Here is a 26,119-nt window from a genome sequence, read left to right on the forward strand (position 1 = left end):
CCCAGCTGGAGGGGCCGCTTATTGCCCTTCCCTGGCCTATAGACAAACATTTCCACACAATCCCATTCCATACTTGCCTAGGCTGGAACAACGTCTGGGAGGCTTCTGAAAATTGGGTGGAAGTCTCCCGTGCACACATCCTCCCCCCCTCCCCTCCTCGGCGGGCCACTTACAGAGCACTAGGGTACCCAATGATGCAATTCATGCTGTATCGCGTCATCGTAGCCCTGCCCCGTGCTATACAGTGCCTGTAGCGGGGTGGCTGAGACACCCTCATGTCCACTTCCCTCCCAAAGGCGTGAGCAGCAAAGTCGGTATGTCTCATTTTTACCCTGTCCTGCTCCTGTTTTTTATCATAATTTTGCCAATTTAAGTTACATCAATGAAATATCTGCTGTTTACAGAAAATGCAGTAATAATAATAATAAGTTACTATGTGTGGGATATAAAAAAATGGCACAAACTACATAACAATTTATAATGAAATTTCAGTGCGGAGATAAAAGTCCCTAGAATCAACAGTTTAGAACACAGGTTCTCAAACTCGGTCCTCAGGACCCCACACAGTGCATATTTTGCAGGTCTCCTCACAGAATCACAAGTGAAATAATTTGCTCCACCTGTGGACCTTTTAAAATGTGTCAGTGAATAATGAATACACCTGTGCACTTGCTGGGTTACCTGCAAAACATGCACTGTGTGGGGGTCCTGAGGACCGAGTTTGAGAACCACTGGTGTAGAATATTTTGCCTCATCAATCATGGCTGCCCAGCACTCCCGCGTCCTCCCGTTACCGTGGAAACGGACATGGCCGCTCCCACACATGCGCACTTCAGGTCCGGGAAAAAGGAAGAGGCTTGTTTGGCGCATGCGCTGTGTCCCTTGTCAGGAGAAGACTACAATTGCGGGTCCCGTGACCCGGCCAGGCCTCTGGATGTGACGTCACGGCGGGCTGCACTGCAGAGTAGTAGTGGATACAATGCTGCGGATCTAGGTGGGTGAGGTCCGTGTGATGGAGAGATAGGTGACTTTGTATTGGGGAAGCTGCCAGCCTGTAGACCTGTACTCCTGCTAACTTAGATATATCAGTATTGTAAACTTTCAGGCATAGCATAGATCAGCCTTGTGGTAACTTGTCTCATTCTGGGAGTAACTATGTGGTGGGTGCAATTCTTAATAATTGTTATTATTGTGCATTAGTGAAGAACTGCACAGTACTACTTATATTGTGTGTAGGATGCAATGCTCAGCAGCTGGTGTACAGAATGATTGCTGCAATAATAACCATTATCCTTTCTCTGCATGCTCTGCATTATTCTGATGTCAGGCGCAATTCTCACATGGCTTTGTGACCACTTGCGGCATCGCAGTTACCCGTTAACCCCAATTTCCAGGGAAGTTCCCTGGTTTTAAAGATCTGTCCCTGTAGATTATTTTTCTGCATTGGCCAACAACAAAATAAAATTCCTCTTCCAATCTATCGTTACTCTCCTGGCTTTAGATATATTTAAAATGCAAAAAAATGTACACTTTTATCACGTACGGGGATTATAGCGCTGCAGGTATTACACAGACAACATTACGTGTAACCATCCGTAGCTATATATGGGAATCGATATGTCTTATCAACATTCAGAATGTTTGAATCGAGAAGAGGGACAGCGTTTTGTCGAACACGGCATGTTAACGTGTTTAGTATTGTGATGTTGTAACCGTGTTGGCTTGAGAACTTTAAACATTATGGTAAAGCGTTGTGATTAAAGTCCCAAAGCCGACGCGGTTGCAATGCTTTGTCGCATTACTACCATGTCGGCGTGCTGAGTTTGCCATAACGCTCATTGTTGCCACATCTGACTGTCACCCCTTCGTGGTTACTGTAGTTCCTATGGGAAAACGCTCACTGTCTAGTGTGAACTCCAAAAGCCACTTATCCCTGTTTAAATTATTCTGCCACGTTTAATATTCACTTTGCAGGAGATACAAACCCAGATTGCAGAGTGGCAACTGGTTAATACCACATGGAGCAGAGACGGTTCTCTGATCATTTCCGGGTGAGGATGGACAAGGAGCGGGGTCACATGACGGAGAGGTTATTAAATCTCACCCTGGAGATCATCTACCTGCTGACTGGAGAGGTGAGGGGGTCTGGGAAATGCCGGCATGATGTTGTAAGTGCTCCTGTTTTTCACTTGTTTTCCCACTTACAGCAATCTTGTCCACTATAGATTACTAGACAATAAACGGCCTTACACACTTGGCGACATCGATGATAAATATGAACGATATCGTTAAAAAATGAACGATAACATTTATATCGTTCAGTGTGGATGCATCAACGATGAACAATGCGCCTCCCCATAATCGTTCATCGTTGGCCGATCATCGCTTATACATGCAAGCCAATTTGGATGATATAGATGTAATGCACTGTAATATCATCCAAATCGGTCATTGATATCGTCCAGTGTGTATGCAAAAATCGTTGATGAAAAATCGGCCAACAATAATATCGTTGGTTGTCAAAATCGCTGAAATCGCCCAGTGTGTAGGGCCCTTTAGTCCTACCACAAAATCTAGTAAATGTAAAGAAGAAATGATTGAACATTTGAAGTTGGTATGCATTATGGGCATATGGATATGTGTTATACAATGTTTTGATCACAGTAGCTAGAAATTAAAAAGCAAAATTAAAATTTTTATATATCGCATTGCGTTCTGTTTATTGGTGTTCATCAGAGTCTGTCCCAAAATGTAGGATTATATTGTTGTAAAGAAGTCTGTTGAGCGTTTTACGACCAGAGTCTGTCCACGTGTATCAAGAGACAATGAGCAGAAGATCCTGGAAGTCACCAACAAGATCATTCAGCTGCTGACTGGAGAGGTGACTGCTGGGAATAGGGCATTATACAGTAACACCAGGGGTGGCATCTGGGTGATGACTGTGTCAATGGGGTCAATTCAATTCGGCATTATGAATAGCGCCGGGAATTAGCTCCCGACGCTATTCAATTCAGCTCCAGTTAAGTCGGCGATGTCCCGTTCTCGCCGACTAAACAGGTTGAATTGTCGGGAGAACGGGCATTCTCCGACTTAACTCCCGGCGCGAGGCTGATTCCCTACAGAATCAGCCTCGCGCCGGCCGCGAGGCAGCACTTTTGTCGGGTTTCTTCTCTCATCCCCCGGGGATGAGAGAAGAATTCCCGACAATTGCGGGTAACTAGCAGCTGAATTGAATAGCGTCGGGAGCTAATTCCCGGCGCTATTCATAAGTTGCTGAATTGAATTGACCCCATTGTGTGTGTCAGGTTCCTGTAAAGTCTGAGGCTGTCCCTGTTCTCTATTTAGGAGTACTTGGAAGGATCTAAGAATTCTCACAAGAATGTTGTGATGGAGAATGACCACAACCTTGGCTCACTGGGTAAGTTTTCCATTATTGCAAAATACACAAGAGATTCACTGTTTGACATGTAACGGTTTATTAAATGTATTCAGCTGCTGGTTAAGTAAATCTTCTTTAGCTGTTGCTGAACATTAGAGACATGGGGGGGATCATTCCGAACCGATCGTATGCTGCAGTTGTTCGCAGCGCAGCGATCGGGTTGTTACTGCGCATTCGCCGGTGCCGCAGTGCGCCGGCGCATGCCAGATGGCCGTCGTTACCTAGCGATCGCCTCTGCCTGATTGAGGGCTATAGAGCTGTATGATGTAGGAAGACATGCAAAATACAATGTATAGTGGGTGGTTGGTAGGCGTTATACACTGAAAAGGGATGGAGGAAGATTATGTGGGGATAAAACAATGGAGAAAGAATAGGGATATTCTGTTGATACAGGCAATGGAAAAACTATATAGTATAAATGGATGATGAAGGATAATTTAGATGGAATGGTAAGACTTTCTGTGGAAAATAATTAAGAAAAATTAATAGAACAATGTTAGATGAGGGAGAAGCAAGTGGAGGAACTGAGGAAGAGGGTTCTAAGGTGAAAGATAATGGAGAAGTAACTTTGGGGGAAGCTTTTTAGCAGAAAATATGAGGGAGGAGGAACTGAGGGAGAACATTTTGTGGAGAAAGATGAGGGAGGAGGAACTGAGAGAGAAGTTCTTTATGGAGAGAGATGAGGGAGAAGGAATTGTGGGAGGAGGAACTGCGGTAGAATGTTCTCAGGTGATAGATGAGGGAGGAGGAACTGAAGTAGAAGGTTTCTTCAGTGCAAGATGAGGGAGGAGGAACTGAGAGAGAAGGTGTTGTGGAGAAGGATGAGGAACGGAGGCAGAAGGTTCTGTGGTGAAAGATGAGGAAGGAGGAATTGTGGAAGAAGTTCTGTAGAAGAAGATGAAGGCTGACGAATGGAGTGAGGTCAGAGAAAGACTAAATAGAACAAGGGGAGCAATACCAGTCAAGGAAGAAAGACGAAGATGAGAGAAGATTAATAGTAAAGGAGGGAGATAAAAGAAGATGAGAAGGTTTGTGGAGAAAGGTGAGGGATATGTTTCTATTGTAAGATTGATGAGTGAGAATATTTTGTGGAGAAAGATACAGTTAGAAGAAGCTTCTCCGGAGAAAAATGAGGTTGGCCGAAGGGAGGAGGAATAGAGAGAGATTTCTTGGAGACAGACCAATGCTTGATTTGCCGTTCTGGAGCAACAAATCATGCATATCGCCTAATGTGTATGCTCCCACGGGTCGCATGCAACATCTTTTGATGAGCCGTGCAGTACGGCCAACCAGAAGATGTTGGATGCTCCCTGGTGCAGTGTAATAAAGGACGGAACGAGATGTTGTTCATTACATTGGGTAATGTGTATTGTCAATCTGCTATGGTCCGGGGCGAATGGAAATTGCCCTGGCTATTGGCACGATTGCTGATTGTTCACGTGTGTACCCAGTCTAAGGGGCATATTTAATAACTTATATTTTTGTAATTAATCTTAAGTTGTGCTCCAACCACTCAGCTCCTAACTGTCATGTGTTTGAAAAATGACAGGAGCTGATTGGTTGGAGCACCATTTAAGATTAGCAGTGAGTGACCACGAGAATATTACTCATTATTAAATATGCCCCTAATTACGTGCAATTGGAAGCCAAAGTCTGGACAGTGTAGGGCGTATGTGTGACCTGGCAGTGATTGGGTAAGGCATGCATAGAACCCACTCTGGCTGGGTGGGAATGCTCTGCTTACTGCTGTCGCCCAGTGTTGCTGAGGAGGTGCACTACACTAAATTATATGTAGTCCTAAACCATGTTCAAAACAGTCTGCCAGTGACTGAGTGTTCTCCAGTCTGTGCAGCTACAAGCAAAGCATTACACTGCTGCCTAGACTAAGTACAAATCATTATGGATAAGGACCTCTTGGATCACTTACATAATACATTCTCTGTACAGCTGAGGAAAATGTTATTCTTGAGATGACACTGAGAAAGCAGAGAGCTCTGGAGCAGGCCGTTGGTAGTAATGAAGACCCCAACGAGGGGGTAATCCATGCTGGTACGTAAGGTCCTCACAGAGGGTGTAACTGTTGATGTTGAGAAATGTTCAGAGCTGAGTGTGAGTGATGGTGAGCACACTAGGGAGAAGTAACCGATACCTGTGCAAGTCACTTCTGTGCACTTTATTGTGTGTTCCTACAGGGGGGTCTGTTAGCTATAACCAATCAGAAACGTTTTCCAGTCCTATGTGTCCACAAGATTGTAAAGAAGAAGATCTCAATATTACGCAAGAATACAAGGTAGAAACCTACGGAACTATAAGCCATTAAAACAATAAGATTTTACTTACCGGTAAATCTATTTCTCGTAGTCCGTAGAGGATGCTGGAGACTCCGTAAGGACCATGGGGAATAGACGGGCTCCGCAGGAGATAGGGCACTTTAAGAAAGCTTTGGATTCTGGGTGTGCACTGGCTCCTCCCTTTATGCCCCTCCTCCAGACCTCAGTTAGGGAAACTGTGCCCAGAGGAGATGGACAGTACGAGGAAGGATTTTTGTAAATCTAAGGGCGAGATTCATACCAGCCACACCAATCAAACCTTATAACTTGTGATAAACTACCCAGTTAACAGTATGAACACACAATATAGTCTCGGCCAAACCGATGAAACTACAACATAACCCTTATGTAAGCAATAACTATATACAAGTCTTGCAGAAGAAGTCCGCACTTGGGACGGGCGCCCAGCATCCTCTACGGACTACGAGAAATAGATTTACCGGTAAGTAAAATCTTATTTTCTCTAACGTCCTAGAAGATGCTGGGGACTCCGCAAGGACCATGGGGATTATACCAAAGCTCCCAAACGGGCGGGAGAGTGCGGATGACTCTGCAGCACCGAATTGAGCAAACAGGAGGTCCTCCTCAGCCAGGGTATCAAACTTATAGAACTTTGCAAAGGTATTTGACCCCGACCAAGTAGCAGCTCGGTACAGCTCTAGTGCCGAGACCCCTCGGGCAGCTGCCCAAGAAGAGCCCACCTTCCTAGTGGAATGGGCCTTAACCGATTTAGGTAACGGCAATCCTGCCGTAGAATGCGCCTGCTGAATCGTGTTACAGATCCAGCGAGCAATAGTCTGCTTTGAAGCAGGGCCGCCAACCTTGTTGGCTGCATACAGGACAAACAGTGCTTCTGTTTGTCAGATCCTAGCCGTTCTGGCCACGTAAATTTTCAAAGCCCTGACCACATCAAGGGACTCGGAATCCTCCAAGTCACGCGTAGCCACAGGCACGACAATAGGTTGGTTCCTATGAAAGGCAGGAATTGAGGACGGGTCCGCAATTTCGCTCTATCCATATGGAAAATCAGATAGGGGCTTTTAGGTGATAAAGCCGCCAATTCCGCAACTCGCCTAGCCGAAGCCAAGGCTAACAACATGACCACCTTCCAGGTGAGATATTTAAACTCCACTGTCTTAAGTGGTTCAAACCAATGTGACTTAAGGAACCATAACACCACGTTAAGGTCCCAAGGCGCCACCGGCGGTACAAAAGGAGGCTGAATGTGCAGTACTCCCTTCACAAACGTTTGTACTTCAGGAAGAGAAGCCAATTCATTTAGGAAGAAAATGAATAAGGCCGAAATTTGAACCTTTATCGATCCTAATTTCAGGCCCAAATTCACTCCAGTTTGAAGGAAGTGAAGCAGACGGCCCAAAAGGAATTCCTCCGTAGGAGCATTCCTGGCCTCACACCAGGAAACACATTTTCACCATATTCGGTGATAATGTTTCGATGTCACTTCCTTCCTAGCCTTAATTGGGGTAGGAATGACCTCCTCCGGAATACCCTTTTCCGCTAGGATCCTGCGTTTAACCGCCATGCCGTCAAACGCAGCCGCGGTAAGTCTTGGAACAGACAGGGCCCCTGCTGCAGTAGGTCCTGTCTTAGAGGAATAGGCCACGGATTCTCTGTGAGCATTTCCTGTAGATCTGGATACCAGGTCCTCCGTGGCCAAGCTGGAACAATGAGAGTTGTTCTCACTCCTCTTCTTCTTATTATTATTATCCTCAACACCTTGGGTATGAGAGGAAGAGGAGTAAACACATAGACCGACTGGAACACCCACGGTTTCACTAGGGCATCCACAGCTACTGCCTGAGGGTCTCTTGACCTGGCGCAATAACTCTGCGGCTTTGTGTTGAGGCGGGACGCCATCATGTCTATCAGTGGCAGTCTCCACCGAATTGTAATCTGTGCTAAGACTTCCTGATGAAGTCCCCACTCTCCAGGACGTAGGTCGTGTCCGCTGAGGAAGTCTGCTTCCCAGTCGTCCACTCCCGGAATGAACACTGCTGACAGTGCGCTTACATGATTCTCCGCCCAGCGAAGAATTCTGGTGGCTTCCGCCATCGCCACTCTGCTCCTTGTGCCGCCTTGGCGGTTTATATGAGCTACTTCAGTGACGTTGTCTGACTGGATCAGAACCGGTTGGTCGCGAAGTAGGGTCTCCGCCTGACGTAGGGCGTTGTATATGGCCCTTAGTTCCAAGATGTGAAGACAAGTCTCTTGACTTGACCAAAGACCTTGGAAATTTTATTTTTCCCTGTGTGACTGCTCCCCAACCTCGGAGGCTTGCGTCCGTGGTCACCAGGATCCAGTCCTGAATGCCGAACCTGCGGCCCTATAGAAGGTGAGCACCCTGCAGCCACCACAGGAGAGATACCTTGGCCCTGGGGGAGAGGGTGATCAACTGATGAATCTGTAGATGTGACCCGGACCACTTGTCCAGTAGGTCCCATTTGAAAGTCCTCGCATGGAACCTGCCGAAGGGAATGATTTTACCCGGACTCTGGTGCAATGATGCCCTGACACCTGTCTTGGTTTCAATAAGTTCCTGACCAGAGTCATGAGTTCCTGGGCCTTCTCTATCTGAAGGTAAACCCCTTTCTGGTCCGTATCCAGAATCATACCCAAGAAGGGCAGACTAGTCATAGGAACCAACTGTGACTTCGGGATATCGAGAATCCAGCCTTGGTTGCGTAGGAGCACCATCATTTCCGCCAGTTACCCTGAAATTGGTAATGACAATACTGTACCGCAATTCTCAGGTACGCCTGATGGGGTGGATAAATGGGAACATGAAGGTATGCAGCCTTTATGTCTAGATACACCATCAAATCCCCCCTTTCCAGGCTGGCCATGATCGCTCTGAGCGATTCCACTTTAAATTTGAACCATTTCCAGTATAGGTTCAGAGATTTTAATTTTAAATAGGTCTGACCGAACCGTACGAATTCGGGACTACAACCAAGGTTGAGTAATATCCCCTTCCTCATTGCAGGAGGGGAACCTTGAGCACCACCTGTTGGAGACACAATGTGTGAATTGTATTCAATATAATCTCCCCTTCTGGGGGAGAAGCCGGTAGGTCAGATGAGGAAAACCGGCGAGGAGGCACCTTTCGAATTCCTTTGTAAACCTGAGAACAATTTTTATTGCCCCGGGATCCACCTGTGAGTGAACTCAGATGTGGCTGAAGAGTCGAAGACGTGCTCCCCCTGGGTCGGACTCCCTTAGCGGAGCTCCCGCGTCATGCGGTGGATGTAGTAGAGGCCGGGGAGGACTTCTGTTTCTGGGAACTAGCTGTGCCCCGTGCCCTTACCTCTGATAAGAAAGGACGCTCCTCATACTTTCTTGTTATTCTGCGACCGAAAGGACTGCATTTGATAATGTCGTGCTTTCTTAGTCTGTGAGGGAATATAAGGTAAAAGATCAGAATTACCAGCTATAGCTGTGGAGACCAGGTCCGAGAGCCCTTCTCCACACAATTCCTCAGCCTTGTAAGGTAAACCCTCCATATGCCTCTTTTAGTCCATTGCATATGCCACCTGTCCATTGCATGTTCCACAGGACACGTCTAGCAGAAATCGACATAGCTTTGACTCTAGAACCCAGTAGACTAATGTCTCTTTGGGCATATATAACAACATCTTTTACATATAAATTATATAGAAAATATATATATATATATTATACACTAGGTGCTTCATCGCACCCTACGGGCGCTCTTCACACCGTCGTAAGGGGCTACGCTCCCTTTACCCCTGTACGCCGTTCAATATATGTATTATATGAAGTATTACCTGCATTCCTAGTTTTGTGAGCGGTTCAATATTGCACAATTAAAGGGCGTTGGATGGTGAAGGGGCGTAGGCCCTTGCGACGGTGTGAACAGCGCCTGCAGGGCACACTGTACAGAATGCAGCGGGTGTGGGGGGGAAAGCGGATGGGGTCGTTAGGCGCTGCGGGTGGGGATGTGCGGGGGAGTGGGATCCAGAGGCGGTATGGGTGGGGGAGGGTGGGGGGTGCCGCGGGTAGGGGAGCGGCAGGTACGGGGATCTGGGGGCTGGGTGAGGGGGTTCCAGAGGGGCTACAGGTGGGGAAGGGGCGAGTGCGCTGCTGGTGGGGTAGGGGGTCCGGAAGCGATGCACGTGGGGGATGGGCAGGTGGGGGGGGGGGGGGTGGCAGATGGGGTCGGGAGGAGCAGCGGGTAGTGGAGGAGCGGATGCAGTGGGGCCGTGCGGGTGGGGTAGGGGGTCAGGAGGTACGGGGATCTGGGGGCTGGGTGAGGGGGTGCCGGAGGCGCTGCAGGTGGGGAAGGGGCAGGTGCGCTGCTGGTGGGGTAGGGGGTTCGGAAGAGATGTGCGTGGGGGAGGGGCAGGTGCGGGGGTGCGGCAGATGGGGGAGGGGTTCCGGAGGTGGTGCGGGTGGTTGAGGGGCGGGTGCAGTGGGGCAGCGGGTGGGGTAAGGGGTCAGGATGTGCTGCGGGTAAGGGAGGGGCAGTTGCGGGGGTTGACGGCGGATGGGGGAGGGTGTCTGTAGAGGCTGTGGGTGGAGGGGAGGTGGATGGGCGGGTGCAGGGGTGCTGCAGGTGCGGTATGGGGTGAGGAGGCGCTGTGGGTGGGGGATGGGCGGCTGCGGGGGTTGACGGAAGATGGGGGAGGGTGTCTGTAGAGGCTGTGGGTGGAGGGGGCGGGGGGGGGGGGGGTATGGGGGGGGTATGGGGGCCGTGGTTGGGTCTGTGGTTGAGGGAGGGGCAGGGGAGTGGGGGCCGTGGGTGGTGTAGGGGGTCTGGAGGCGCGGCATGTGGGGGAGGGGTGGTGGGGCAGTGGATGGTGGAAGGGGCTGCAGGTGGTGGATGAGCGGGTGCGGGGGTGCCGCAGGTGGGGTAGGGGGTCAGGAGGCGCTTGGGGTGGTCGTTCATCAGTAGCAGCAGGGCCGCAGCCCACCCGGGCGCAGTGTCAGGGTAACTGTGTCGCGGCCAGCCAGGGAGCACACCAGTGTGGGGTGTCCCTGTTCCCGGTGAGTCGGGCGCTCTGCCTCATATGTCGTCCCCCCCCCCCCCAGGCACATTCTCCCACCCCCGCCAGGCACATCTCCCTCGGCAGCCGGGGAGCACACCAGTGTGCGCTGTCCCCGCTGCCGCGTGAGCCGCTGTGCCGCACATGTCCCCCCCCGCTAGGCACACCTTCCCCCTCGGCAGGCACATCTCTCCCTCCCCCCGAGGCAGCCGGGGACTTGCTGTACCTGGAAGATCGGACGGAGGGCTGTGCCGACAATAGGAGCGCTATGCAGGGTTTCCTCTCTCCTCACTGGGGCAGACGGCAGGGGAGAGGCGCCGGGGCTCAGGCGGGGAGCGGGAGTGAGAGGCGCTCGGTGTCAGAGAGTCTCCTCCCGCCCTCACATCTTCGGCGCGGGACCGGAGGGACGATTGGAAGCCTCTACACCAAGCTGCATGGTATGTGGCAGCGCTGCATAGAGTAGATCAGCCCATATCTGTGACTCCGCCCAGCGTTACGGGCAGGCACAGAGTCACAGACTTGGGCTAATATATAGGAGATATATATACATACTAGGGACAATAACATGGCCTCCTTATCTAGGGTTTCAATCTCCACTGATAAGTTATCTCTCTACGCTGCTACAGCGCTATAAACCCATGCCGACACAATCGCCGGTCTGTGTAGTGTACCAGAATGTGTGTACATGGACTTCAAAGTACTTTTACTGCATGCTATCTGCAGGATCCCTGAGGATAGCTGTTAAGTCAGCGCTACCTTGTTGGGTAAGCGTGTCAATGCCTTGTACACCCTAGGGGAAGATTCCCATCGTATCCTGGCCCCATTAGGGAAAGGCTACTCCCTGAGAATTCTTTTTGGGAAGCTGCAGCTTCTTGTCTGGAGATTCCCGCTCTTTTTCTTCATGAGAGGAGGGAAACTTACCTCAGCTTTCTTCCCCTTAAACATGTGTACCCTTGTGTCAGGGACAGATGAGTCATCAGTGATATGCAAATCATCTTTTATTACAATAATCATATATTGAATACTTTTCTGCCAGTCTTGGCTGTACTTTGCATTATCGTAGTCGACACTGGAGTCAGACTCCGTGTCGATATCAGTGTCTATTATTTTGGATAGTGAGCGTTGTGAGACTATGAAGGTCTCGTGACATAGGGACAGACATGGGTAGATTCCCTGTCTGTTCTCTAATCTTTTGTAATAAATTCATCTTCGCACTTAATTTCACATATCCAATCAGGTGTCGACGGAGACACCACACACACACACACACACACACATTTGCTCCATCTCTTCCTTAGGAGAGCCTTTTACCGCAGACCTGTCGACACACACGTACCGACACACTCCACACACACAGGGAATCTCTTATCTGAAGACAGGTTCCCCCTTAGGCCCTTTGGAGAGACAGAGAGAGAGTATGCCAGCACACACCCCAGCGCTATATGACCCAGGAAAAAACACAGAATGTTTACCCAGTAGCGCTGCTGTAATGTATAATCGCCAAATATGTGCCCCCCCCTCTACTTTAAAACCCTCTTTCACCGTGTGTCAAGCAGGGGAGAGTCCGGGGAGCTTCCTCTCAGCGGTGCTGTGGAGAGAAAATGGCGCTGGTGAGTGCTGAGGGAGAAGCCCCGCCCCCTCGGCGGCGGCCTTCTGTCCCGCTCAAACTTACTAAAATATGGCGGGGGCTCTTTTATATACATGTACAGTGCCCACCTGTACATGTATATAGTCTTTTGCCATAAGAGAGGTGTTTATATTGCTGCCCAGGGCGCCCCCCCTGCGCCCTGCACCCTTACAGTGATCGGAGTGTGTGAGGTGCGTGGAGCAATGACGCACAGCTGCGGTGCTGTGCGTTACCTCAGTGAAGCTCTGAAGGCTTCTGCCGCCTGAGACGTCTTCTGACTTCGTTTCTTCTGGCTCTGTGAGGAGAACGGCCGCGCGGCTCTGGGAGTGAACGCCCAGGATGAACCTGTGTTCACCCCCTCTGGAGCTAATGGTGTCCAGTAGCCGAGGAAGCAGAGCCTATCATTTAAGAAGGTCTGCCCCTCTCTCCTCAGTCCCTCGATGCAGGGAGCCTGTTGCCAGCAGTGCTCCCTGTAAAAATACAGAAAAAATCCAAACAAAAATGCTTTCTAGGCAGAGAACTTAGGGGAGCTCCCTGCAGTGCACCCATTTCCCTCTGGGCACAGTGTAAAACTGAGGTCTGGAGGAGGGGCATAGAGGGAGGAGCCAGTGCACACCCAGAATCCAAAGCTTTCTTAAAGTGCCCTATCTCCTGCGGAGCCCGTCTATTCCCCATGGTCCTTATGGAGTCCCCAGCATCCTCTAGGACGTTAGAGAAATAGAGGTTGGCAACACAAGGTAGTTTGTAATATGGTCCTGTCTCCGCAAGAGTCTACATCATTTTGTTGTGAGACCTCAGAGATGTTCATTTGGATAGAATGGGATGTGTCAGGATCCCGGCGTTCAAGAGAGCGACCCCGGGATCCCGACAGCCGGTGAAATACAGACAGCTGGAAATCCTGACCCTCGCTGGGTATTAGATAGAACCTGGGCCCGATGCGTAGCGTTCCCGCGAGGAGACTAGCTGCCTCGCCGCCGGGATTCCGGTATAGAGAAAGCCGGCGTCTCATCTGCCGGGATATCATATGTATGCCGACAGAATGGGTGCTGCAGCATAGAAAATAAATCTGTGTCCTGCATTATGCTCTCAGTTTAAACAACCATCACTTTTCATTGCTGTGTTTACTGAGCCGGGCAGCCCTAAAGTACTCCTGGCCTTATTCATTGGTCTTCGCTATTAATTGCGTTGTATATGTCACATAGGAGATAGACTATTGCGGGCCAGAGACCAAGCAAGCCAAGGAACTGTTTGTAGTGAAGATTAAGGAGGAGGATATTCCTACTTGTACCAGCACAGGTGAGTAATAAACACTACATACAGTAAAAAGAGTCACACGTGTTCCTTGTCCTGTTGCTAAACTAATCTCTTGCTCTACACCAGTGTTTCCCAACCTCAGTTCTCAAAGAACACTAACAGCCCAGGTTTTAAGGATAGCCATATGTTAGCACAGATGGTAAAGTCATAATAACGGAGGTACTAATTAGGTCGCCTGTGCTAACGTAGGGCTATCCTTAAAACCTGAAGTGTTAGTGGGCTTTGAGGACCAAGGTCTAACACAGTCTTTTGTCAGTACAAATGAATGAGGAAAAATTAATGTAGTGATTAGGAATTGAATATGTATGTGGAACCCAAGCTATGGTCATTTCTACAGTAATGTACCCAGTGTCCGTATTTTCACTGTCAGACGGTGAGGAATTTACATTGATATTCTAGCCACTGTTGCGGTGCACCAACGTCCTGGATTCTCACACAGATATTCCAGCCACTGTTTCGGTGCACCAGCGTCCAGGATTTTCACACAGATATTCCAGCCACTGTTTTGGTGCACCAACGTTCTGGATTCTCATACAGAAAACAGGGAGACTAGAAAGCGGAGCTCACCGCTGGGTCTCTGTCATGTGCAAGAATTGTTTAATTCCAATATAATTATTCCATTTCTTTTGTATTTTTCAGATAGTGAATCAGATTCCACCATCTGGAAGTCTGCTGGAGCAAATGTCATGTCGGAAGATGAGAAACTTCCTAAATGGGACATGGATAGCTCGGTAGGACACAAATTTGTATTAGAACATCGGGGAGCTGCTAGTACAACAGGCAAACGGGGAGCTTACTCTCTTTTTTAAATTTTTATTTGAAATATATTATTTTATCAAATAGATCACGGTGAGTTACAGCGACCAAAACAAGTAAACATTGCAATTACAGAGAATAAATACATAATAAGTCTCAGATCCATCAAAATATAACGGTATTAGCGATTCCATTTTATAAATAAGCGTGAGGGAGGGCGACTCCCACATAGAGGCCACTGTAGCATACCAGAGAATGGGCAAAATGGAAATAGAAAGAGAAGGAAAGAAGAGAACAGAAAAGAACCAATGGGGTGCAGCCTCAGGTTGGTATGGGAGAAAGCCAAAAAAACCATAATAGTGGGCCATTATGAAGCAACAAACAGGGACGGAACATTTTGGGAGGCTAACCAGTAACTCCGTATTTTGTTGAAAGATTTGGAGGAGTCATTAATAATAGCTGTCATATATTCCATCCGGTATATGTACCAGATGCGGGTTACGATAGACTGCAGGGATGGAGGAGCAGGGAGCTTCCAATCAGCTTCTGTCTGACAGGGTGGGGCGGAAACAATACGATTCATTAACGTACTTTGATGTCGAGACAGGGATTCCCTGGGGAGGAGAAGATATTGAGGGTCATTTGGAATAGGAGTAGTGAGTGTATACACAATAGTAGAGCAGTGACCTCTTGCCAAAGACTTAGTATTTTCGGACAGTTCCACCATATGTGGAAAACGGTGCCTTCAGCCGCGCAGCCCCTCCAACATCTGTCCATTGTACCTGGAAACAATTTGCAGAGGTGGGAGGGTACATAATGCCATCTATATAGTAACTTATACGTGTTCTCTTTGACCCTAACGCAGATTGAACTAGAGATAACATCATCCCAAACCTCAGATCATCCCTTTTCATCTAAAGTGATACCCAAATCTGCCTACCAAGCAGGTACATGGGGGTCCTGCATAAGAGAAGGCTTCTTGAGCAGTAGTTTGTAGGGAAAGCTTACTTAATGACCTGCTTTATAAACTGGCCACCTATGTAGCAACCCTTACCCCTTTTAATGAAACAAGCTACAGACCGTCCAAAACGTGACCGCCACCCAGAACCCTAACAAGAACACGAAACCAATAATAGAAATTGGATTATTTAAAAATAAATACAAGCAAAGCCTTCATCTTATCAGTGACTCAATGGTAGGAATCTGCAACCAGTCTTTATAAGCCACATATAGCGGACCTGTCCTGTGCCTGCGCCCGCATTTTCTGCTGGTGGGGGCTGCAGAAAATGCGATAGCCTCGGTCTGTCAATCAGGCACAGGCGGTCGTGGGGTGTGATCGCTGCGTGGCATCACACGCAGCCGCCGCTAAAGGAAACATGGCGGTGGGCCTCCTGCTCCGGCAGGAGTCATCCTTAATTTCTCCTATCAAGCAGAAATTGCGATGCGATCGCAATTTCTGCTTGTTGAAGGGGAAAGAGGCAGCGGTCAGCATGCTAACAAAAGGATTGCAAATTCTACGGATTAGCAGAATTTGCAGTCCTTACTGAATGGGGCCCTATAGCTGATAACAGAGAGCAGTTGCTTGCGTTCAGCTGCACGACATTTGCAAGTAAAGGGGATGGAGCAGAATTGGCTGCTATTGCAACCCCAAAATGTAATATTTGTTCACTAATGATGTATATCCGGGTTGGGTATGCGGTTCTACTCCCACTCTATGGGTGTCGTGGACACCCACCAGTGGGAATAGTCTCTGTTAGTCGGCATGCTGACTGTTGGGATTCTCAGGGGGTGGGATGTAGGGGGAGGTGTTGTGACCGCCAGTCACATAACTACATCCCGTATATCCAGCGTTGCACCAGAAGCCGGTGTGCCCGGTCTACACCAAGGATATGTCACATACACGTTCATGTCCATGCACGGTTATAGTCAGTCATCTGTTTTGTTTGTAAAATGCACGTTTGCTATTGGGCATTAATAAGACATTCTGTACTTCTATGATACATCAGAAGCAAATCCCTAGTCACGTACAAGAAGAAAAAGGGATTGCTTAAACGTGCACCCAAGATATAACACATGTCCGAGCAAGGAATAAAGCATCACTGTCAGCGGTCCGTTATCAAACAGCCAATCACAGGCGGTTCTGTAGTGCTGTCAGATGTCGTCACCATAGTCTGCTGCTTGCAGCTGTCCCAGTCACTGCTTCTCTTCCCTCCTCTCCTCTGTCCTGAATCCATCCAATCTGCATAGGTGCATCTGGACACGCCCACTTCTCTGGGCGTGTGCAGAGCAATACCAAGCGAGGGCACAGGACCAGAACTGCACATGCTTTGGCGCAGTTTTCTGAACAATGGAAAATTGTGAGGACATTGCTCCTGCATCTGTCCATGAATCAGGTGCTTAGTCTTTGAGAAGTTTTGTGGAGAGTCTGAGGGGGAGAGGTAGGGAATACCAGAGAAAGGGAGCAGCACGTGCAAAATGTTGGAGGGAGGAGGTAATCGGTAGGCAGGAGAGGCGGCGTGCATTAGCAGAGCGAAGAGGACGAGCAGGAGTGTAAAGGGAGAGAAGGTCAGAGATGTAAATGGTAGAGGAGTGGGTGGGGGCTTTGTAAGTGAATGTGAGAAGCTTGAGTTGGATTATGAAGGGGAAGGGGAGTACTAAGTATTCTACTCATGCATGTTTAGAAATAGTGCGTACTTTCAATATTGTTCTTTATCCCAGGTATATTTTATGTTTGACTCAACAAGGTTCTGTCGTGCATCAGTAATTTCTGTTTGTTAATCAGGGAGAGGACATAAACACCGTGAAGCTTGAATTCACTGCAAAAGATGACTCCGAAGAAGAGGAGCCGTTTCTGGTGAGAATCAAGGAGGAAGAAGTTTCCACAGACATAGACTCCGGTGAGTAATAAACATGGAAAATAGTTGGAGCGCAATAATCTCGCTCTATCTGACCCAACGCACAGTCTGAAATCTATGTAGGTGGCGCCATCACCATCCAGCCCGGAAATGAAAGGCATTGAAAACTTTTCTGAGGTGATTTGTCATCTAGACATTCGCTGTTCTGGTAGATGTCACTGGGGCATGGTTGAGAGTCTGGAACATGACCTGACACACACAGGTCACCTGCAGCCGTCTACTGGCCGCGTCCGCCAATATGTACAATAATGTCATAATAATGTCATTGTGATTACTGGCAGGCATTGGGGCGACTTCCTTCTCACACATGCTCTGACATGGGCCCAACTGACCAATATACATACGGCAGCTTCATAATCAGTACGTCGACACTGCCTATGTTGGAGCGTCGTTGCCGATAGCCGTATGCCAACAAAGTTAAAATGCTACTTAAAGCATTCTAATGGTGTCGCTAAAGCATAATGTTTTACTAGGAACACTATACATTTTAGCAGCGATTTTATTTTGTTGGCTTACTGGTGTCGGCATCTGTGCTCTGACATAGGCCTTATCGACCTAAAATTTGCCGATATCACAGCTGTATACCACCACAGCGTATGTCTTGGCATTATGCCAATTACCAGCAATGTTGTATTTTGAAAGCATTATCATCCAGAGAATATTTGGCCATTCACATCAGTCCCTGCCCCAGTGGAGCTTACAATCTGTATTCCCTGCCACATGTACACGCACACACATGCACACTAGGGTTAATTTTTGTCAATTACCAGCATATATTTGAATTTCTGGGGGAAATTTGAGTACCCAGGGGAAACCCACTCAAGCACAGGGAGACTATACAAATTCCACACAGTTGGGGCTGTGATGGGAATCAAATCCATGACCTCCATGCTGTGAGGCCGCAATGCTAACCAATACACCAACCATGCTGCTGATGATTATGTTTCAATTTGTGATAGATGGCCATATGGGGGAATTCAATTCCTGGTGAAGGAATCCCATTTCGCACCCTTCCCCAGCCGGGGAACGTGAAATTTTGTGCAGGTTTCCGCTGCCAGGGAAAGGATTCGCCGGCAATTGAATTCCTGCCTAAAAATCCTTTTCTTCTGTTTATTTTTCAGCTAATGAAGCGCAAGAACCAAAGACTAACCAACATCTTCAAGTGGCTTCCAAACTAGACCAGATTAAAGTTGTGGTTGCTCCAGACGAGTTTTTTTTGCTCAAGAATACAGACTCTTCCACTAAAGACGCAGAACACTGTGCTGGGAAAACTGCCCATGTGCAGGACAAGCCTTTTGTATGTCCCCAGTGCAGGAAATGTTTTACCAGCAAATCCCGCTTATTGTCCCATCAGAAAAACCACTCCGCGGATAAGCCGTTTGCATGCTCTGAGTGCGGGAAAGGATTCTCCTGTAATTCCCATCTTGTCCGACATCAACGACTTCACACAGGGGAGAAGCCGTTTGCATGCTCCGAGTGCGGGAAATGTTTTACCCAGAGTTCCAATCTTGCCCTGCATCAGCGGATTCACACTGGGGATAAACCCTTCGCCTGTTCCATGTGTGAGAAGCGTTTTGTGTGCAACTCGCACTTGGTGATACACCAGAGGGTCCACACCGGGGAGAAGCCATTCGCCTGTGGCGACTGCGGCAAATGTTTTATCAGCAACACCATCCTTGTCGCCCATCAGCGGATCCATAAAGGGGAGAAGCCTTTCGCCTGCTCTGTGTGTGGGAGATGTTTCACGCGTAAATCTGATCTGGTCACCCATGAGCGGATTCACACTGGGGAGAAACCCTTCTCCTGTCCCGAGTGTGGCAAGTGTTTCACCCAGAGCTCCTGCCTCGTGTCGCACAAGAGGGTGCACATCGGAGAAAAGCCGTTTGTGTGCCCCGACTGCGGGAAACGCTTTGCCCAGAGGACGGACCTGGAAGCCCACCAGAAGACGCACACAGGGGAGAAATCTTTTATATGTTCTGTCTGTGGCAAATGCTTCACTCATTATAATGACCTGGTGGTGCACCAAAAGGTTCACCCGCAGTCACCGACACACAGGATCACTAATGACCCATTTTGAATAGGAGTTAGGTTGTATTGCTTAGAGGGAAGGTACAAGTCATTGTGTTTGTGTACAGAGGGTATATGTCCTATGACTGTACCTCTGGGGCTATTGAGGCCTCTCCTGAGCCTGGGAATGCCGTCTGCTAATTATTGTGAGCTGTTCTCTCACCACTGCTCACCTAGCTTATTAGAAGAGACTGAAAGGGCCGTCTGCTAACTTGTAAGTATGTATAGGTATCACAGATTTCAGTTACGCACTGCCTATATGAATGCCCGGTGCATACTGTATATAGGTGTATTCCCAGTTTCTGCTTTTGGGAAGTGGATGTGAGCAAACGCTTTGCAGAATGAGATCTAAACCAGCATGAAGGCTAAAGCAAAAAAATAAAGCACACCCAAAGTCTTACCTGCCATCACTTCTGGACAACACCCTGGATTGGTTTAAACTTTTAAATTTCTTTCCTAATTCTGATTCGCCCAGCTCACTCAATCGGAAGGAGCCAATGTTTGCATGACCATTATCCGCTTCTTCTTAGTGCGGTGCTCCATGCAGTTTCCTGTACACATTGTTTGTTTATTTTGTATCTTAATAAATTACTTTTTTGTATTTTTTTAGGCCTGATTTGGAAGCAAAACTGAAAAATACAAGTAGCTTTGCACCTGGGTAAAACCATGCTGCACTGCAGGTGGGGCAGATGTAACATGTGCAGAGAGAGATTTGGGGGGGGGGGGCAGTCCAAACTGAAACCTGGAAGTGTAAAACTATAGCAGCCAGTATTTGTGGGCTACATGCAGAAGCAGATAGTATTTACCCTATAATCCTTTTCTCGGGGTCCACATTAGTACCATGGGGTATAGACGGGTCCAGCAGGAGCCATGGGCACTTTAAGAAATTAATAATGTGGGCTGGCTCCTCCCTCTGTGCCCCTCCTGCCAGACTCAGTCTAGAATCTATGCCCGAGGAGACGGACATACTTCGAGAGAAGGATTTAACTGAACAGTGGTGAGATTCAAACCAGCTCACACAAACAAGAGGAACTTTAACAGGAACAGCAACGGCTGAACCAACAACAATACCTAACCAGGTAACAGTGCAGAAAAACAAAGCACCGGGCGGGCGCCCAGCATCCTCTACGGACTACGAGAAAAGGATTTACCGGTAGGTAATTAAAATCCTATTTCTCTGACGTCCTAGTGGATGCTGGGTACTCCGTAAGGACCATGGGGAATAGACGGGCTCCGCAGGAGACTGGGCACTCTTTAAAGAAAGATTAGGTACTTTATCTGGTGTGCACTGGCTCCTCCCTCTATGCCCCTCCTCCAGACCTCAGTTAGAATCTGTGCCCGGCCAGAGCTGGTTGCACTCTAGGGGCTCTCCTGAGCTTCTAGTAAAGAAAGTATTTGTTAGGTTTTTTATTTTCAGTGAGATCTGCTGGCAACAGACTCACTGCTACGTGGGACTTAGGGGAGAGAAGCGAACCTACCTGCTTGCAGCTAGCTTGGGCTTCTAAGGCTACTGGACACCATTAGCTCCAGAGGGATCGAACACATGGCCCGACCTCGATCGTCCGTTCCCGGAGCCGCGCCGCCGTCCCCCTTGCAGAGCCAGAAGACGGAAGATTCCAGAGAAAATCGGCGGCTGAAGACTCCGGTCTTTAATAAGGTAGCGCACAGCACTGCAGCTGTGCGCCATTGCTCCCACAGCACACCACACGCTCCGGTCACTGGTGGGTGCAGGGCGCTGGGGGGGGGGGGGGGGCGCCCTGGGCTGCAATTTGTATACCTTACTTGGCAAAATGCACATAATACAGTTCTAAACTGTATATGTGCCTAATCCCCCGCCATAAATATTATTAAAAAAGCGGGAGAAGCCCGCCGCTGAAGGGGCGGGGCTATCTTCCTCAGCACAGCCAGCGCCATTTTCTCTTCACAGCTCCGCTGGAAGGACGCTCCCCAGGCTCTCCCCTGCAGTATACACTACGGAAAGGGTAAAAAAGAGAGGGGGGGGCACATAAATTTAGGCGCAAAATTGTGATAATAAGCAGCTATTGGGGGAAAATTCACTTTTGTATTAGTGTAAATCCCTCTGTTATATAGCGCTCTGGTGTGTGCTGGCATACTCTCTCTCTGTCTCCCCAAAGGACTTTGTGGGGTCCTGTCCTCAGTCAGAGCATTCCCTGTGTGTGTGTGCGGTGTGTCGGTACAGCTGTGTCGACATGTTTGATGAGGACGCTTACGTGGAGGCGGAGCAGGAGCCGATAAGTGTGATGTCGCCCCCTGCGGGGCCGACACCAGAGTGGATGGATATGTGGAAGGTATTAACCGACAGTGTCAACTCCTTGCATAAAAGGTTCGATGACGTAACAGCTTTGGGACAGCCGGCATCTCAGCCCGCGCCTGCCCAAGCGTCTCAGAGGCCATCAGGGGCTCAAAAACGCCCGCTACCTCAGATGGCAGACACAGATGTCGACACGGAGTCTGACTCCAGTGTCGACGAGGATGAGACAAATGTACAATCCACAAGGGCCATCCGATGCATGATTACGGCAATGAAAAACGTGTTGCACATTTCTGACATTAACCCGGTTACCATAAAAAAAAAAAGAATTTACTCACCGGTAATTCTATTTCTCGTAGTCCGTAGTGTATGCTGGGAACTCCGTAAGGACCATGGGGAATAGCGGGCTCCGAAGGAGACTGTGCACTCTAAGAAAGAATTAGGACTACCTGGTGTGCACTGGCTCCTCCCTCTATGCCCCTCCTCCAGACCTCAGTTAGGGAAACTGTGCCCGGAAGAGCTGACACAATAAGGAAAGGATTTGGAATCCCGGGTAAGACTCATACCAGCCACACCAATCACACCGTACAACTCGTGATACTATACCCAGTGAACAGTATGAACAACAACTGAGCCTCTCGAATAGATGGCTCCAAACAATAACCCTTTAGTTAGGCAATAACTATATACAAGTATTGCAGACAATCCGCACTTGGGATGGGCGCCCAGCATCCACTACGGACTACGAGAAATAGAATTACCGGTGAGTAAATTCTTATTTTCTCTGACGTCCTAGTGGATGCTGGGAACTCCGTAAGGACCATGGGGATTATACCAAAGCTCCCAAACGGGCGGGAGAGTGCGGATGACTCTGCAGCACCGAATGAGCAAACTCAAGGTCCTCCTCAGCCAGGGTATCAAACTTGTAGAATTTTGCAAACGTGTTTGAACCCGACCAAGTAGCCGCTCGGCAAAGTTGTAAAGCCGAAACCCCTCGGGCAGCCGCCCAAGAAGAGCCCACCTTCCTCGTGGAATGGGCTTTTACAGATTTAGGATGCGGCAGTCCAGCCGCAGAATGTGCAAGTTGAATCGTGCTACAGATCCAGCGAGCAATAGTCTGCTTTGAAGCAGGAGCACCCAGCTTGTTGGGTGCATACAGGATAAATAGCGAGTCAGTTTTCTCTAACGTCCTAAGTGGATGCTGGGGACTCCGTAAGGACCATGGGGAATAGCGGCTCCGCAGGAGACTGGGCACATCTAAAGAAAGCTTTAGGACTATCTGGTGTGCACTGGCTCCTCCCCCTATGACCCTCCTCCAAGCCTCAGTTAGATCTTTGTGCCCGAACGAGAAGGGTGCACACTAGGGGCTCTCCTGAGCTTCTTAGTGAAAGTTTTAGTTTAGGTTTTTTTATTTTCAGTGAGACCTGCTGGCAACAGGCTCACTGCATCGAGGGACTAAGGGGAGAAGAAGCGAACTCACCTGCGTGCAGAGTGGATTGGGCTTCTTAGGCTACTGGACATTAGCTCCAGAGGGACGATCACAGACCCAGCCTGGATGGGTCCCAGAGCCGCACCGCCGGCCCCCTTACAGAGCCAGAAGGCAGAAGAGGTCCGGAAAATCGGCGGCAGAAGACGTCCTGTCTTCAACAAGGTAGCGCACAGCACTGCAGCTGTGCGCCATTGCTCTCAGCACACTTCACACTCCGGTCACTGAGGGTGCAGGGCGCTGGGGGGGGGGGGGCGCCCTGAGACGCAATAAAAAAACACCTTGGATGGCAAAAAAATGCATCACATATAGCTCCTGGGCTATATGGATGCATTTAACCCCTGCCAGAATACATAGAAAAACGGGAGATAAGGCCGCCGATAAGGGGGCGGAGCCTATCTCCTCAGCACACTGGCGCCATTTTCCCTCACAGCTCCGTTGGAGGGAAGCTCCCTGTCTCTCCCCTGCAGTCACTACACTACAGAAAGGGTTAAAAAAGAGAGGGGGGGCACTAATTACGCGCAGTATTAAAGATACAGCAGCTATAAGGGGAAAAACACTTATATAAGGTTATCCCTGTATATATATAGCGCTCTGGTGTGTGCTGGCAAACTCTCCCTCTGTCTCCCCAAAGGGCTAGTGGGGTCCTGTCCTCTATCAGAGCATTCCCTGTGTGTGTGCTGTATGTCGGTACGTTTGTGTCGACATGTATGAGGAGAAAAATGATGTGGAGACGGAGCAGATTGCCTGTAATAGTGATGTCACCCCCTAGGGGGTCGACACCTGAGTGGATGAACTGTTGGAAGGAATTACGTGACAGTGTCAGCTCTGTATAAAAGACAGTGGTTGACATGAGACAGCCGGCTACTCAGCTTGGGCCTGTCCAGACGTCTCATAGGCCGTCAGGGGCTCTAAAGCGCCCGTTACCTCAGATGGCAGATATAGACGCCGACACGGATACTGACTCCAGTGTCGACGGTGAAGAGACAAATGTGACTTCCAGTAGGGCCACACGTTACATGATTGAGGCAATGAAAAATGTTTTACACATTTCTGATAATACGAGTACCACCAAAAAGGGGTATTATGTTCGGTGAGGAAAAACTACCTGTAGTTTTCCTGAATCTGAGAAATTAAATGAGGTGTGTGATGATGCGTGGTTTTCCCCCGATAACAACTGATAATTTCTAAAATGTTATTGGCATTATATCCTTTCCCGCCAGAGGTTAGGGTGCGTTGGGAAACACCCCCTAGGGTGGATAAAGCGCTCACACGCTTGTAAGGGCTCTACCCTCTCCTGAGATGGCCGCCCTTAAGGATCCTGCTGATAGAAAGCAGGAGGGTATCCTAAAATGTATTTACACACATACTGGTGTTATACTGCGACCAGCAATCGCCTCAGCCTGGATGTGCAGTGCTGGGTTGGCGTGGTCGGATTCCCTGACTAAAAATATTGATACCCTAGATAGGGACAGTATATTTTTGCCTATAGAGCATTTAAAAGATGCATTTCTATATATGCGTGATGCACAGCGGAATATTTGCCGACTGGCATCAAGTCTAAGTGCGTTGTCCATTTCTACCAGTAGAAGGTTATGGACACGTCAGTGGTCAGGTGATGCGTATTCCAAACGGCATTTGGAAGTATTGCCTTATTAAAGGGAGGAGTTATTTGGGGTCGGTCTTTCAGACCTGGTGGCCACGGCAACAGCTGGGAAATCCACGTTTGTACCCCAGGTCGCCTCTCAACATGAGAAGACGCCGTATTATCAGGCGCAGTCTTTTCGTGGACAAGCGGGCAAAAGGTTCCTCATTTCTGCCCCGTGACAGAGGGAGAGGAAAAAGGCTGCAGAAATCAGCCAGTTCCCAGGAACAGAAACCCTCTCCCGCCTCTGCCAAGCCCTCAGTATGACGCTGGGGCTTTACAAGCAGAATCAGGCACGGTGGGGGGCCCGTCTCAATGAATTTCAGCGCGCAGTGGGCTCACTCGCAAGTAGACCCCTGGATCCTTCAGGTGATATCTCAGGGGTACAAATTAGAATTCGAGACGTCTCCCCCTCGCCGTTTCCTAAAGTCGGCTTTACCGATGTCTCCTTCTGACAGGGAGACAGTTTTGGAAGCCATTCACAAGCTGTATTCCCAGCAGGTGATAATCAAGGTACCCCTCCTGCAACAGGGAACGGGGTATTATTCCACACTGTTGTGGTACCGAAGCCGGACGGCTCGGTGAGACCGATTCTAAATCTAAAATCTTTGAACACTTACATACAGAGGTTCAAATTCAAGATTGAGTCACTCAGAGCAGTGATTGCAAACCTGGAAGAAGGGGACTACATGATGTCTCGGGACATCAAGGATGCTTACCTTCATGTCAAAATTTACCCTTCTCATCAAGGGTACCTCAGGTTTATGGTACAGAACTGTCACTATCAGTTCAGACGCTGCCGTATGGATGGTCCACGGCACCCCGGGTCTTTACCAAGGTAATTGCCGAAATGATGATATTCCTTCGAAGGAAGGGAATTTTAGTTATCCCTTACTTGGACGATTCCCTGATAAGGGTAAGATCCAGGGAACAGTTGGAGGTCGGTGTAGCACTATCTCAGGTAGTGTTGCGGCAGCACGATTGGATTCTCAATATTCCAAAATCGCAGCTGGTTCCGACGACTTGTCTTCTGTTCCTAGAGATGATCCTGGACACAGTCCAGAAAAAGGTGTTTCTCCCGGAGGAGAAAGCCAGGGAGTTATCCGAGCTAGTCCGGAACCTCCTAAAACCGAGCCAAGTCTCAGTGCTTTAATGCACAAGGGTTCTGGGTAAAATGGTGGCTTCCTACGAAGCAATCCCATTCGGCAGATAGCACGCAAGTACTTTCCAGTGGGACCTGCTGG

At 48.8% G+C, this 26,119-nt stretch overlaps 1 protein-coding gene across 2 annotated transcripts; it reads left to right on the top strand.

Annotated features, from left to right (window-relative positions):
* The first annotated feature begins 865 nt into the window (after positions 1 to 865).
* On the top strand, positions 866 to 20,073 carry LOC135054828 (gastrula zinc finger protein XlCGF48.2-like). 2 transcript variants are annotated; one of them, XM_063958208.1, is made up of 10 exons: positions 866 to 994; positions 1,975 to 2,135; positions 2,756 to 2,881; positions 3,346 to 3,418; positions 5,387 to 5,488; positions 5,632 to 5,729; positions 13,623 to 13,716; positions 14,374 to 14,465; positions 17,273 to 17,387; positions 18,527 to 20,073. In XM_063958208.1, the coding sequence occupies exons 2-10, from the start codon at positions 2,019 to 2,021 to the stop codon at positions 19,480 to 19,482; spliced, it is 1,773 nt and encodes a 590-aa protein (XP_063814278.1). In that variant the 5' UTR covers positions 866 to 994; positions 1,975 to 2,018; the 3' UTR covers positions 19,483 to 20,073. The 2 variants fall into 2 exon arrangements, with proteins under 2 accessions (XP_063814278.1, XP_063814279.1); XM_063958209.1 differs by lacking the exon at positions 866 to 994 and adding an exon at positions 1,018 to 1,160.
* The last annotated feature ends 6,046 nt before the right edge of the window (positions 20,074 to 26,119 follow it).

The sequence above is a fragment of the Pseudophryne corroboree genome, chromosome 3 (genome assembly GCF_028390025.1).
Source record: "Pseudophryne corroboree isolate aPseCor3 chromosome 3, aPseCor3.hap2, whole genome shotgun sequence".
Taxonomy (NCBI): domain Eukaryota; kingdom Metazoa; phylum Chordata; class Amphibia; order Anura; family Myobatrachidae; genus Pseudophryne; species Pseudophryne corroboree.